The sequence below is a fragment of the Hyla sarda genome, chromosome 4 (genome assembly GCF_029499605.1).
Source record: "Hyla sarda isolate aHylSar1 chromosome 4, aHylSar1.hap1, whole genome shotgun sequence".
Lineage (NCBI taxonomy): Eukaryota > Metazoa > Chordata > Amphibia > Anura > Hylidae > Hyla > Hyla sarda.
This window is the reverse complement of record NC_079192.1, coordinates 302,089,359-302,102,521: the sequence shown is the minus strand read 5'-3', so window position 1 is coordinate 302,102,521 and position 13,163 is coordinate 302,089,359. Positions and strand designations below refer to the sequence as shown.

Here is a 13,163-nt window from a genome sequence, read left to right as displayed (position 1 = left end):
TGCCTCACGTGGGTTCCAAGTCTGGGATTTCTGTTGAACACAGTGAACCTCATTTATCAAAACTGTTGAAAAGAAAATTTGTAATGCTATGCCAGTTATTTGGTCAGAAGGCTGCCACTTTGCTTGTTGACATGTCTGTTGTCATAGAGGTGATGGTGCCTTACAGTGGAGTTGTATGTCAGAATTAAATTTGACATAGAACTAATTTTTGTTGCCAGGTCTGCTTTGATGGTCTGGTTGACATGGTTGGGTATATATTTTCCAATGATAATGCAATTTGTTGTACAGTGTTTACTAGCTGGGTGGTTTGGATTGCTTTAATATGGATTTTCAAAGACTGCACAGTTAATTTAGAAATTCTTTTCTGAGTAGAATTATCTTTTATTGAGGTAAAATTTGAGCCTATTCAGGACATTGTGATGTAATGGTTGTTAGTTGTTTGTTGTTAGGTGCCTTATTGCTGCCTGGTTGTATTATTGAATATTGATTTGATTCTGTATTTGTCTTGTTACTGACTGACTATGTCCCCACTTGAATTGATTTGTTTTCCCTGGTTCGCTTTCATAAATGTTAGTTTTTTATATATAAACCTCTTGGTCATTGGCTGTCATTTTGTTTGCATTTCACTTTTTCTGAGTCTATTTCTAGGTTAAACTGACCACACATAGTTAAAGGGGTACTTCACTGCCTCAGTGTCCGGGAACATTAAGTTACGAACACTGGGTGCAGGCTGCGGGAGTCGTGATGTCATGGCCACACCCCTTGTGACATTACACCCCCTCAATGCAAATCTAATGGAGGGGGCATGGCATCCATCACTCCTCCTCCCATAGACTTGCTTTGAGGAGGTGTGTTGAGATGTCACAAAGGCTTGGACATGACATCATGACCCCCACAGCACGCTCCCATCATTAGGAACTAGGGTCAGGGTCTGGGGCAGTGGTGTATCCCTTTATGGTCAACTAGCTATCATTTTTAATCCCCACAATCACATGCACATTGGACTCACCCAAGTAAGCATGTATGTAAAGGAATGGGCATGTTAAAACCTAACACATGTGACCCTTTTCTCCATGATACCAGTCAAGAGTCGGAATTAAATGGTTGTCCAATGCACCCAAAAATGGTGAATTCGGCCAACAACAATCTGATGTGTATGACTGCTTTAGGTATTTGTATCTTGTCTTGCGTTTTTGTGTTTTTTTTTTGTTGCAAATGATGTAGTGTAAATTGTATTTTGTATAGTTGGATTCTATTTTCTTAATCTTCAGGGTATCTGTCAGCAGTGTCACCCGCACTAACCTGTTGAAACCGGCTTGTTGTGCCGGATGACACTGATGAAAATGGTCTTTACCTTTCTTTCCTTCTTGCTGTTTCATAATGCCCATTTTTCAATATATGCAATATAATTCCCGGCTTGGTGCACGAGGGGCGTTTCCAAGTCCCAAGTGGACCCTGACATCCAGCTTCTTTCTATTCCATCCAGCCCACTTTATGAATATTTATATATTCTGCCTTCAACCTCCTTTAAGCACTCACTGCACTTATGGGTGTATCTTGGAAGCAGCACATGCACAATAAGTGCCGAAAAGAGGCTTAAGGCAGAAGGGGTGATATAAATCTTCATAAGGAAGAGAAAGCGGGCTGGACATCAGGGTGCATTTGGGACTTGGGAACCCCTCAAATATATATATATAAAAAACAAGCATTAAGGACATACGGAGCCAACGAACAAATAAAGGTAAATGTAATTTTCATCAGTATCACCCACATCATAAGCCTGTACCAACAGGTCATTGCGGGTGATACCCATGACAGATTTTCTTTAATTACTTGGTCATTTGCATTTTGACACTAAGATTTATTTGAATAGGTTTTCCTTCAATGACACAATACTGAGACAGTCTCTGAGAGTGCTGGTCATGAGAGCTATGGAACATTTGGTCATGGACCAACAGAGTTGTCAATGGACATTGTTTTTCTAGAGGTATGTCCATTGCCAGCCTTAGTTGTTGGAGTTTGTTGTTTTTTAAGATTCAGCCTGGTCTCTATTATGAGGAAAGATGTTCAAATTGCAGGACATTGTTCTTATTGTCTTGTAGGACAATGATGCAGTTATTATATAGATTTATGAGTCTGACGCACATGTCATTTTCAGCTTATTTTATTCTGATCTGTCAGCTCTTATTGATGCCAAACTTTGATATGTTTTTATAATGCTAGCACAAGGCTGTGTGCCAGGGCAGAGCGTTGATGAATGTAGAATAATACATTTGTTTTCTCTTATCCTGCTCTTCTGAGGTAAAGTCAGCTCAAATGGTTTCTGGATTTTGTCTAACTGTGGCATCTTCTATGACTTTTTTTGCTTGAATGCTTTTCTGTCCTTTAAAATATGTGATTTCCAGGATGTCTGACCCCCTGCTGTCTGAGGCTTGTATCCTGAGCGCTTTCTTATGGACATTTATGTTGTTTGTCTCTAAATTGTGATTTGCCATTTTGCAGTATGTCCTAATTTCTATGAGGTTTGTTTTCTAGGATAATCTTAAAGGTTTTGATGTTGCAGGACATTTTTCCCTTTGGATATTCAGTTCTTTGGACTTGTCATACTGGATGCTTCTTATTGTCTGCAGTCTATCCTATAATCAAAGTTCTTCTTTTGCACATTAAATAGGCACTGTAATGAAAAAAACCTTCTGCTATGTCGTAGAGACATTTTGATCTGAATGTTTAGACCCTGACCAATCATAGGAATGAGCCTGGATACATGTGCGCATTGTGCACTCTTTCCAAGCTCTGTGTCAAGGCCATAACTGACTCACAATAGAAACATAGAATATTTCAGCAGATAAGAACCATCTGGCCCATCTAGTCTGCTCAATCTAAGTTTATAGACCACACAGGCAGATGAATTTTCAAGATGTATATTCCCAACATGCAACACGTTTCGCCCCTAAGTGCTTTTATAAATAGCTACTGACACAAACCCTTGAAAATGACCACCTGTTAAACCTTTATGTAGTATGCATGTACAAACCAACAAAAATTACAATATTTAAAAAGCTTAAATTCCGTATACAACCACATACAAGAAATTACAGTACAATAAAATACAGTATATAAAATACAATAACAATATAAACCAATAGTAATTATTAGAATAATTGCATATAGTTCATTCAGCGTGTATTTTCAATAGTTTCATTAAGTCCATTAGGAAACAACGAACCTAATTTAAAAATCCAGTATGACACATGATTAATTATGTTCTGAAATCTATTAGGAGTATCATTCGGAATCATTTCAAGAACCAACAACCTCAAGCACTCAGATTTTTCTGGTGCACAGTAGTAAAGTGCCGAGACACACTGTGTAACATAAAACCATTTTTTATACTCGAGCGGTGTCTATTCATACGGGACTGACTGAACAGTGCAGCCCACGTATTGTAGACGACACTCACAGGACAGCAGATAAACGACAACTGAACTATCACAACTGAAGGAACCATTAATAAAAAAAAATTAATTTGTAGTACAAGATGTAAAAGACATCTCCACGTTAATTATGTTACAACAAAAACAATGTGGGTTTGTTGCATTTTTTCATCCCTATCTCATTAGGTAACCTGAAACTAGAGGGCACTGATTTCATTCTACTGGGATTTATATTACTGATTTCAATCTACTGGAATGATTATATTTATATATTTTTTATATTTATTTATTTATTTATTCCCTCCCTTATTGTATTTTATATATTGTATTTTATTGTACTGTAATTTCTTGTACTTGTTTGTATACGGAATTTATGCTTTTTAAATATTGTAATTTTTATTGGTTTGTACATGCATACTACATAAAGGGTTAACAGGTGGTCATTTCCACCAACGGGTTAATGTCAACTGCTATATATATATTTCCTGTTTCCCTTGTCCATATGCCTGATGAAGCGCTTAGGCGCGAAATGCGTTGCATGTTGGGAATAAACATCTCGAACATTCATCTGCCTGTATGGTCTCTCAGCGCCTGAAGTTATCCACTTACCCGGAGGTTGTTAGTTGTTTGATGCTTTACTGTGGAGTAGCAGCATTGAGGCGATCTTATCACGCTTTGTACCATTGTTGTGCTGCATAACGCACAACCTACTTTGCTAAGGACTTATTCGCATTAAATGTTTTTATTTGAGCTTGCAGTTTTACACTATGGAGTGCTCCTTCTTGTCTTTTTAGCAATCTAAGTTTATGGGGCCATCCTGGTACTTCTCTCCCTGCTCATTGTCATCCATCAGGGTTTGAACACTTAAATTCTGGCCAAAAAAAATATATATTTTTTTTAATGACAGGTACACTTTAAATTGTCTATTTTTTGATATGTTATATCTCTTTGTCCATCTATCCATCCATTAATCCAGTCCTAGTAATTTTCTATGTATTCTTCTTTAACTTGTGATAGCGCTAATATCATAAGGTACATATTTATTTAGAAAGGTTAGTAAAGCCAAACCATCGTATAATATTTTACGCATGCATTTTTAACTGTTAACGGTAAAAACAGCAAAAATTGTGGCTCTTTTTTTTTACGGTTTAAAGGAGTAGTCTACTGAAAACTGATACTTTTCATTAGACTACTCCTTTAGATTAAAATATGCCACTGAATTTTACAAATGTGAACACAGCCTCATAGTGAGGACATATATAAAACCTATCTACTTTATTATCAATGGAAAATAAGAAGTAAACAGTGTAATAGGTGCCAAACCCCTTGGCCTTGTAACTTAGACAATAACAGTCAGTATACTGTATCTTTATTTCCCATTAGGGTTTCACATCAGGATGATGCGTTTGATACCAGTAGACCCTGGTACTTTATTACATCTACTGGTTTGAAACCAGTAATCCTGATGTAATAATCGGATGTGAAAAATTTGCTGATTCCGATTTTACCATATGAATCTGAGACACTTTATTGTTTGATCTACAAGACCCGGGGCTTTCTTCTCATCATCTTTTGATGCTTCAACAGAGGCACTTCAGGCTATTGCACCCAAAGCTCTTCAGTACCAAGTAAGTGTGTAAAGGGTAACGGCATATCACTGTTCTTCTTTTACCTTGTCTATGCATCTACTTTATTATAGCATATATATCTCAGTATTGCTGTTACTTACTGAATTCGCACCTTGTAAATCCTTATTGTTTTTCATAAAAAAAAAAAACATCTCATAGCAGCAAACATCAAACATGACTATTCATTCACAATAAAATATTTTTGTTCTTTATGTGCGCTGCATTATTTGTGGTTATGTTTGACAAGCAGAACCTGGTAAAAATATATATCTCCCCATGCGTCTAATGTAAGTGTGACTGCTTTGCCTGAGAGCGCACTTGTACCCTGTAGGTACTGCCAGTCTGGTTTGTTTGCACAGCTTTCATGTGCCAGAGCAAAGTCATGTCTAATTACTGCCTACCTGCATCCCATTAGTCAACCCTTCTCATTAAATCACCATTAACTTAATATAGACATTCAATGCATCTCCTGACTGCACAGAAAAAGCCACAGTGCAGCCCATTTCTGTCCCCATCCAACTATACACACAGCAGAGAACACTGAATATAAAGAGCTAATATAGTCTGGACTACTATTGCTCCTAAACTGCATATCCAGCTCAAATAAAAACAATACCATGAAATATACATTTTTATGTTTGTAGGTTCTAACAAATGCCTTTCCAAAGGTGTTGTACCCTCAATGATCAGATATTGATGGCCTATCTGGAGGGTATTTAAAAAAAATTAAAGTATGTATCAAAGCTGCAATACATGAGGGCCTTCTAGTATAGTCTATACAAGATGTTGGGGTATCCAATATAAGGCAACTTTAGCACTTACCTGCCATACAGTAATGGACATGCTTAAGAACGATCCATGCTTGTCTTGGGGCTAGATGGCTATGTTGTGGGGTTACCATAAAGCTGCTGCTTTCTTTTTGTGAAATAGCTATTTCCTGTTTGAGTTCCCTCCCTTCAACTGCAAGTCCCATAATCCCTTGTTGTGTCATTTATCTCTCTCCCACAAATCAGCCATCCCACCCATTGCAGCACAGCTAGTGTTTCTTCCATGCTTGCTGTACTTAAAACTACAATTCCTTGCAGCCCTGTGGAGAATGATCTGCCTCCAACCCAGCGATCGCTCCACCCAGACAAGTTCCCTTTCAGCACCTGACTACAGATGTACTGTGTCAGCTGTGCTGCAACCTGGGAAAACCTGAGATGACAGTAGTTTTGTAGGCTGCTAAAAATAAACAGCGGGGCAAAGGTCACATAAAAATTGCAAGACCAGCCATCCCACAGGTACAGACACTACATTATAAACTACACTAACTTTACAGCGGCTTTAGCACTGTCAAATAAAAGAAAAAAATCCTTGAATACTGGAATATCCCTTTAATATTTCCTGTGGTTTTTTTAAAGGTTTTGCATTGGCACAACAGGGGTCTTTTAAGATGATGAGAGTCTTTTGTACCTTGGAAATACACATATCCACATTGACATTAAAATGTTCAAAGGCGCATTTACAGCAGCATGAAAAGAAATGTATGAACATGGAATAAAATCAACATTCCCCTCCCCAAGGACACTTAATCGGAATTAGATTTTAAGGGGAGAATTAATTACTGTAATCTCTAAAAAGTCATTTAACTCTTCCATTACAGCCGACATTAGCACATGATTTATCTTGGTGGAATCAGGTTTGTTTTCTGCTGAGATAGATCATGAATTATCGCTGATTAAATTGAACAAATATTTTAAGAACAGTTACAAAGATAGATAGCATTCGAGCAGGAATTGGTTGCCTAGGAATAAGAGACCTCAGCAGAAAGTCTGTTTCCTGTAGAGACGAGTGCAATCTTTTTCTATTTCGTTCATCCACGAGGTCCATGAGATGTTTAGATTAATGGGTCAGCCTCTAATAATATTAGCAGGTCATCTCGCAAGATAGTTTTATAACCCTACATAACTATTTCACCTTTCTGACAGAATATCTGATAGACTTAATGGATATTTCCAAATCTCCAATAGCACCAATAAAAGAGAAAATGACACTAAGACTGTATAACCAGCCAACTGATACCCCAAGGAATACCAGCCTGAAGATAGCAATCTGTGAGTTGCAAGGAATGCTTACAGCAAAACAGTAGTTTGATCCACTAACATGAAACATTGCACTGTCTTTTTTATTTTTATTTTGCAGATGAAATTGTGTCTCTTGAGAGCCGATTCCACAGAGAACAAAGTTAATAAGTATAGAATGTTTTCAGATTCAATTCCCTTTGAAGTCTGGATAAAATATAGAATCATTGAACTGACCGAACTGGGGACAAAAATCTATTCCACTCCAGCTCCAGATGGACAAGTTAATTGTAAATTTGGATGACTAATGGAATGATGAGCGTAATATTAAACACATTTGTTAGAAACATAGCGGATATACAAATTAGGTCATGTAAATTCTCAGCATTCAACTAGACTTAAGGGATGTTTAATTATTGTATATCTGGATAGGGCTAGCTGTACTTACTGTGCATGCAGAGTTCACTGGTGCAGTTTCGGGTCTCTGTGTCAGGCCCTTGACACTGTGGTCCACCATTCCTTGGGGCTGGCTGGGTACAATCCCTGCTTCGCCAGTGGGTGCAATCAGAAGTACAAGAAGACCAGTAGCTCCACTCTGCCCATCCTCCACTTACTGTATACATATCCAACCAGCAAAATAAAAGGAAAAAGTACATATTTAGCAAACTCAACATTGTCTTTCCAACTCATGCATGTAAGCCCTCAACATATACTATTTCTAAAAAATTTCCCTTTATGATGGAGCTTTCCTGATCTTGCATCACACACAGCTTTTTCTCTATGCTTGCCTGATACCAGAAGAAACACATTTCTATGTATTCTGAAAAGGCTGTATTCTTTTATTATGTATTGATGCAGTATTCTGGTGCCTGTGTCCCAGCTACAAATAAGTAAAGTTGTTATGTGGCTTAGAAAAACCCTTCTCTCTTTTAACTACTTAAAATTGTGGAATGAGAATACAGGGTTGCCCTTCATACCTGTTTTTTGTGTATTGCATTGCCATTGTAGCATACACAATGAGGTATTCTAAACTTTTAAGGGTTTAACATTTGCTTATGTTGCATGAGATAAGGGGTTCATTGGTCACATGACATGCTCCCTACCTAAGCTTCTATGCAGAAGTTTCAAGAAAGACTGTAGGGTGAGTGGCTAGTCCAACTTCTTTTCCTCACAGGGCTCGACCCAAAACAAGTTTTAATTTGCAACATCTGTCCTAGCATTGCTCCTGCTAGGCAGACATATACCTAGTCCACAGTGTTTCTTCTAAGTCCATTTAAGTTTTATACATATTCTTAAGCAAGTCATAAGTTCTGTTTCAGTTGCAAGTTTCAGTTCTCCTGAGACAGATCTGGGTTGCATGTACTGTGATTATTGTACTGTATGGACTTTTAAAGGCTTTAACCTAAACGGTCATCTCCAGGCCACACTGTGAGGGCATTGTGCTTCAAGTTCCAGCTTAAAGAAGGAGTATCTACTAATCGCTGTCTAAGGACCTTTCTGTGTATACCAATCTCTTCAGTGATCTATGGTCGGAGGTAGTGCCGTGTGACTTAACTGGAGCTCACTGATGACACTGAAGTTAGCTACACTACCCAACCATGTAAAATCATTATTTACATCCCCAAGGAACTGCTACTCCCAGCGAATCTGCACTACAACACTTATTATCTCCCCGAGTACCACATTACTAACTCATGCAACTTTCGAAAGGATCATTCTATCCAAACCCAGATTTCAGCATTGAGAGCTCAATTTCCCAATCAACCCTCAAGTCAGAGAGACAGAAGATTGTTGGTAGGAAAAGACCACATGGTCCATCTTATCTGCCTTAATAATAATAAAGTATTTGACGCTGAGATCTATGGTATTCTTGCAGTAAAATTATGCTTCAGCTGTCTGAAGAACTGATACAGAGAATAGTCATTGTTGCATTTTTTTCTTCACTAAATCCCTCAGGGACATACAGTTGCCAGATACAGCATTTCTTCCCCAAGAATCCATCAACAGCATCACAGAACTTATGAGAGAGGGTAAGTAAGTAAGAGAGATTTATATTATCTCCAGTCAAATGTAAAAACTTATAGAAATATTTTACACCAGACTTTTGTTTAAGATATATAATTAACCCAGATCCTTTCTCACCATACTATGTTTTGGCATATGTAGCCATCACCTATACAATATATGTACTCATGTTTTTAAAGTAAATCTGTCATCAGTAACACCTGCACTAGCCTGTTGGTGCCGACAGATAGTGCTGGTGACACTGATGACAACAGTACTCACCTTGTCCCGTTCCATGGCGGGGTTCTTCGGTAATCTCCTCTCTTAGCTCCACTCAGGGCACCTGGCTTGGGGCATGGGCGGAGCTTACTGATTTCACTGCTGCTGTTCTCTCAAAGCAGGATCCAACAGGGAGCAGCAGCGGTGCTATCACTAAGCTCCGCCCATGCCTCAAGCTGGCTGCCAGGACTGGAGCTAACGTAGGAAATTACCGAAGATCCCCGCCACGGAACGGGTCAAGGTGAGTACCGTTGTCATCAGTGTCACCGGCACTATCTGTTGGTACTGATAGGTTTGTGCAGGTAACACCGGTGACAGATTTCCTTTAAGACTGTACTTCCTTGCAGATAGACAGACACAAATGAATATGGCATCTTACATATAATGGCACTTACCAGGACAGAGGGTTGTACAGGCTGTCTTCTGGATATTCTGCCCCTCACAAAATGATCCACCGTTTAATGGCGTGGGATTCGTACAAGTTCGACTTCTCTTCTGCCAGCCTCTACCACAGGTTGTACTACATGGAGACCAGTCAGTCCATGAAGACCATCCTCCATTAACTTGAAAAGAATATACAGAGTTAAAACTGCACAAAAAGTTATTACTGGTTAAAGAATCAATGTGGGCTGCCACATCAAAGCTATACATCAATGTTATAGAACTAATCAACTGTGTATTTCTTATAGAATAATATATACTAGGATATACATGGGTATATGCTTTCTTGGTGGGCACAATGCAATTTTCTGTTATAGCTTGTCTATGGCAGACATATCTGCAAAGCCGAGCAATGAATTTTTATCCAATCTTGACTCATAGACACCATATTACTGAGTAAATAAGATGGATATTATAAGGCAAGCATATTACAGTCAACCAATAATCCCACATTTAGGTCTTGAAGGCTTCATCTTTGGAGCCTGTAGACAAGATATATCTCCTTAGGCCGTAACCATGAATAAACTAACAATAGCCATGCTTCATGTTACAGAAAATAGAACTTCAGTCTGTATAGAAATAGCGCAAATAGACCAAAATCATGTGTATATGTAAGTATTAAAGGTGGGTGGCAGAACCAACCAAGTCCTAACCATAAGCAGGAATCAATTTTACCCAAAGGACCCCTTTAGAAACATGTCTCACGATGACATAGGCTCATTGGAGAACTACTATTTTACAGGTATACTGGTAATCAGGGCTCAAGTCCTGCAGAAATGAGTGGGAACTGAGTTCCTGCACTTTTCCCACAGCAGGAACACCGTTCCAATTAGCAGGAGTCCTGCAGGACCAGCCCTTGAGTGGAAATCTTGGGCGAGTTCCCTCAATTTTTTTTCCCAGGACTTGACCCCTGCTGGTAATGCTGGTTGACCAGTTCTATATCACATAACTACGGTACATTCATGATTATCAGTAGTGTTGCTCGCGAATATTCGCAATTCGAATATTATTCGCGAATATCGCATATTCGCGAATTCGCGAATTTCGCGAATATAGCGCTATATATTCGTAATTACGAATATTCGTTTTTTTATTTTTTTTTTATTTTTTTTTTTCTTCACAGTACACATCACAGTGATCACCCCTCTCTGCTTCCAGCTTGTGTGGTGTAAAGAAGGCTGTAATACTACTGTGTGAGACTGGCGTGCGAAAATTCGCATATGCGAAAAGTAGGATATGCTAATTTTCGCATATGCGAATTTCCGCATATGCTAATTTTCGCATGCGCGTATTTTCGCATGCGCGAAAATAAAACGAGGATATAACGAATATGCGAATATTCGCGAATATATGACGAATATTCGTCCATATATTCGCGAATATTCGCGAATTCGAATATGGCCTATGCCGCTCAACACTAATTATCAGGACTGGACTGTTTATAGCTAAATCAAAAATACATATTTTTTTTCTCATGCTTTGGTTTTATATATACACAAATCAAAAAATGTTGCAGTATTTTGTAATACCTTTTTTATTGGACTAACAGAATTTTGTAGAGACAAGCTTTTGGAATTCCTCCCTTTATCAAGTCCAAAGCAAATCTAAGCTCACAAGCAGAAGACACAGGTTACATCTCACAAATATGCAGGGGTTAAGACAATAGATGTGGAGAACTCACACTAAGGTGGGCCATACAATGTCCTGCTATAGGAACATAGACTACATAGATAAGAAGCTTAAATCCACATTGAGTTCCCTGTTTTTGGAATAAAAAAAACAGTATCATTTTCGCTTCAAACGTCTTTCTCTCTTGTGTGTTTATGTGATACTGTTTTTTTTATTCCAAAACAGGGGACTCAATATGGATTTTGTCCTGCTTAATTACAGTCTCTCCCCTGCTCCCCCCTCCCCCTTTTTCTCATCCTTATCTATTTAGTCTATGTTCCCATAACAGGACAATTTATGGCCCATATAGTGTGAATTCTCCACATCTATTGTCTTAATATTTGTAAGATGTAACCTGTGTCTTCTGCTTGTGAGCTTAGATTTGCTTTGGACTTGATAAAGGGAGGAATCCCGAAAGCTTGTCTCTAAAAAATTCTGTTAGTCCAATAAAAAAGGTATTACAAGATACTGCAACATTTTTTGATTTGCATCTGCATCACTGGACTAATACGGCTACTCAAATTTATTATTTATGTATATGTTGGCATCCCTGAAATTTTTCTAGAAGATGAAGTATTTTTCACAGAAAAGGATTGCAGTAACACATGTTTTGCTATACACATGTTTATTCCCTTTGTGTGTATTGGAACTAAACCAAAAAAGGGAGGAAAAAAAGCTAATTGGACATGATGTCACACCAAACTCCAAAAATGAGCTGGACAAAATTATTGGCACCCTTAACTTAATATTTGGTTGCACACCCTTTGGAAAATAGAACTGAAATCAGTTGCTTCCTATAACCATCAATAAGCTTCTTATACCTCTCAGCCGGAATGTTGGACCACTCTTACTTTGCAAACTGCTCCAGGTCTCTCTTCTTGAAAGGGCGCCTTTTCCCAACAGCAATTTTGAGTTCTCTCCACAGGTGTTCAATGGGATTTAGATCTGGACTCATTGTTTGCCACTTCAGAACTCTCCAGCGCTTTGTTGCCATACATTTCTGGGAGCTTTTTGATGTATGTTTGGGGTCATTGTCCTGCTGCAAGACCCAAGAGCTCAGAGGCAAACCCAGCTTTATGACAATGGGCTGTACAGTGCAACCCAAAATCCGTTGGTAATCCTCAGATTTCATGATGCCTTGCACACATTCAAGGCACCCAGTGCAAAAAGCCGCAAAACAACCCCAAAACATCATTGAACCTCCACCATATTTCACTGTAGGTACTGTGTTCTTTTCTTTGTAGGCCTCATTCCGTTTTCGGTAAACAGTAGAATGATGTGCTTTACCGAAAAGCTCTATCTTGGTCTCATCTGTCCACAAGACGTTTTCCCAGAAGGATTTTGGTTTACTCAAGTTCATTTTGGCAAAATGTAGTCTTGCTTTTTTATGTCTCTGTGTCAGCAGTGGGGTCCTCCGGGGTCTCCTGCCATAGCGTTTCATTTCATTTAAATGTTGACGGATAGTTCGCGCTGACACTGATGCTCCCTGAGTCGGCAGAACCTGCTTGAATATCTACCATCTTGCTTATCCACCATCTGGACTATCCTCCGTTGACACCTTTCATCAATTTTTCTCTTCCGTCCACACCCAGGGAGATTAGCTGCAGTGCCATAGGTTGCAAACTTCTTAATAATCTGGCGTACTA

The 13,163-nt window shown here is 38.7% G+C and overlaps 1 protein-coding gene across 3 annotated transcripts in view; it reads right to left on the bottom strand.

The window, feature by feature from the left end:
• The window catches only part of UNC5A (unc-5 netrin receptor A), a 420,372-nt gene that overhangs the window by 67,648 nt on the left and 339,561 nt on the right, over positions 1–13,163 (bottom strand). For all 3 annotated transcript variants that reach the window (XM_056574721.1, XM_056574723.1, XM_056574722.1), the window contains 2 exons: positions 9,804–9,971; positions 7,574–7,738 (listed from right to left, as the gene is read on the bottom strand). In XM_056574721.1, the coding sequence (XP_056430696.1) occupies positions 7,574–7,738; positions 9,804–9,971 (333 nt within the window). The remainder of the gene's footprint in view (positions 1–7,573; positions 7,739–9,803; positions 9,972–13,163) is intronic.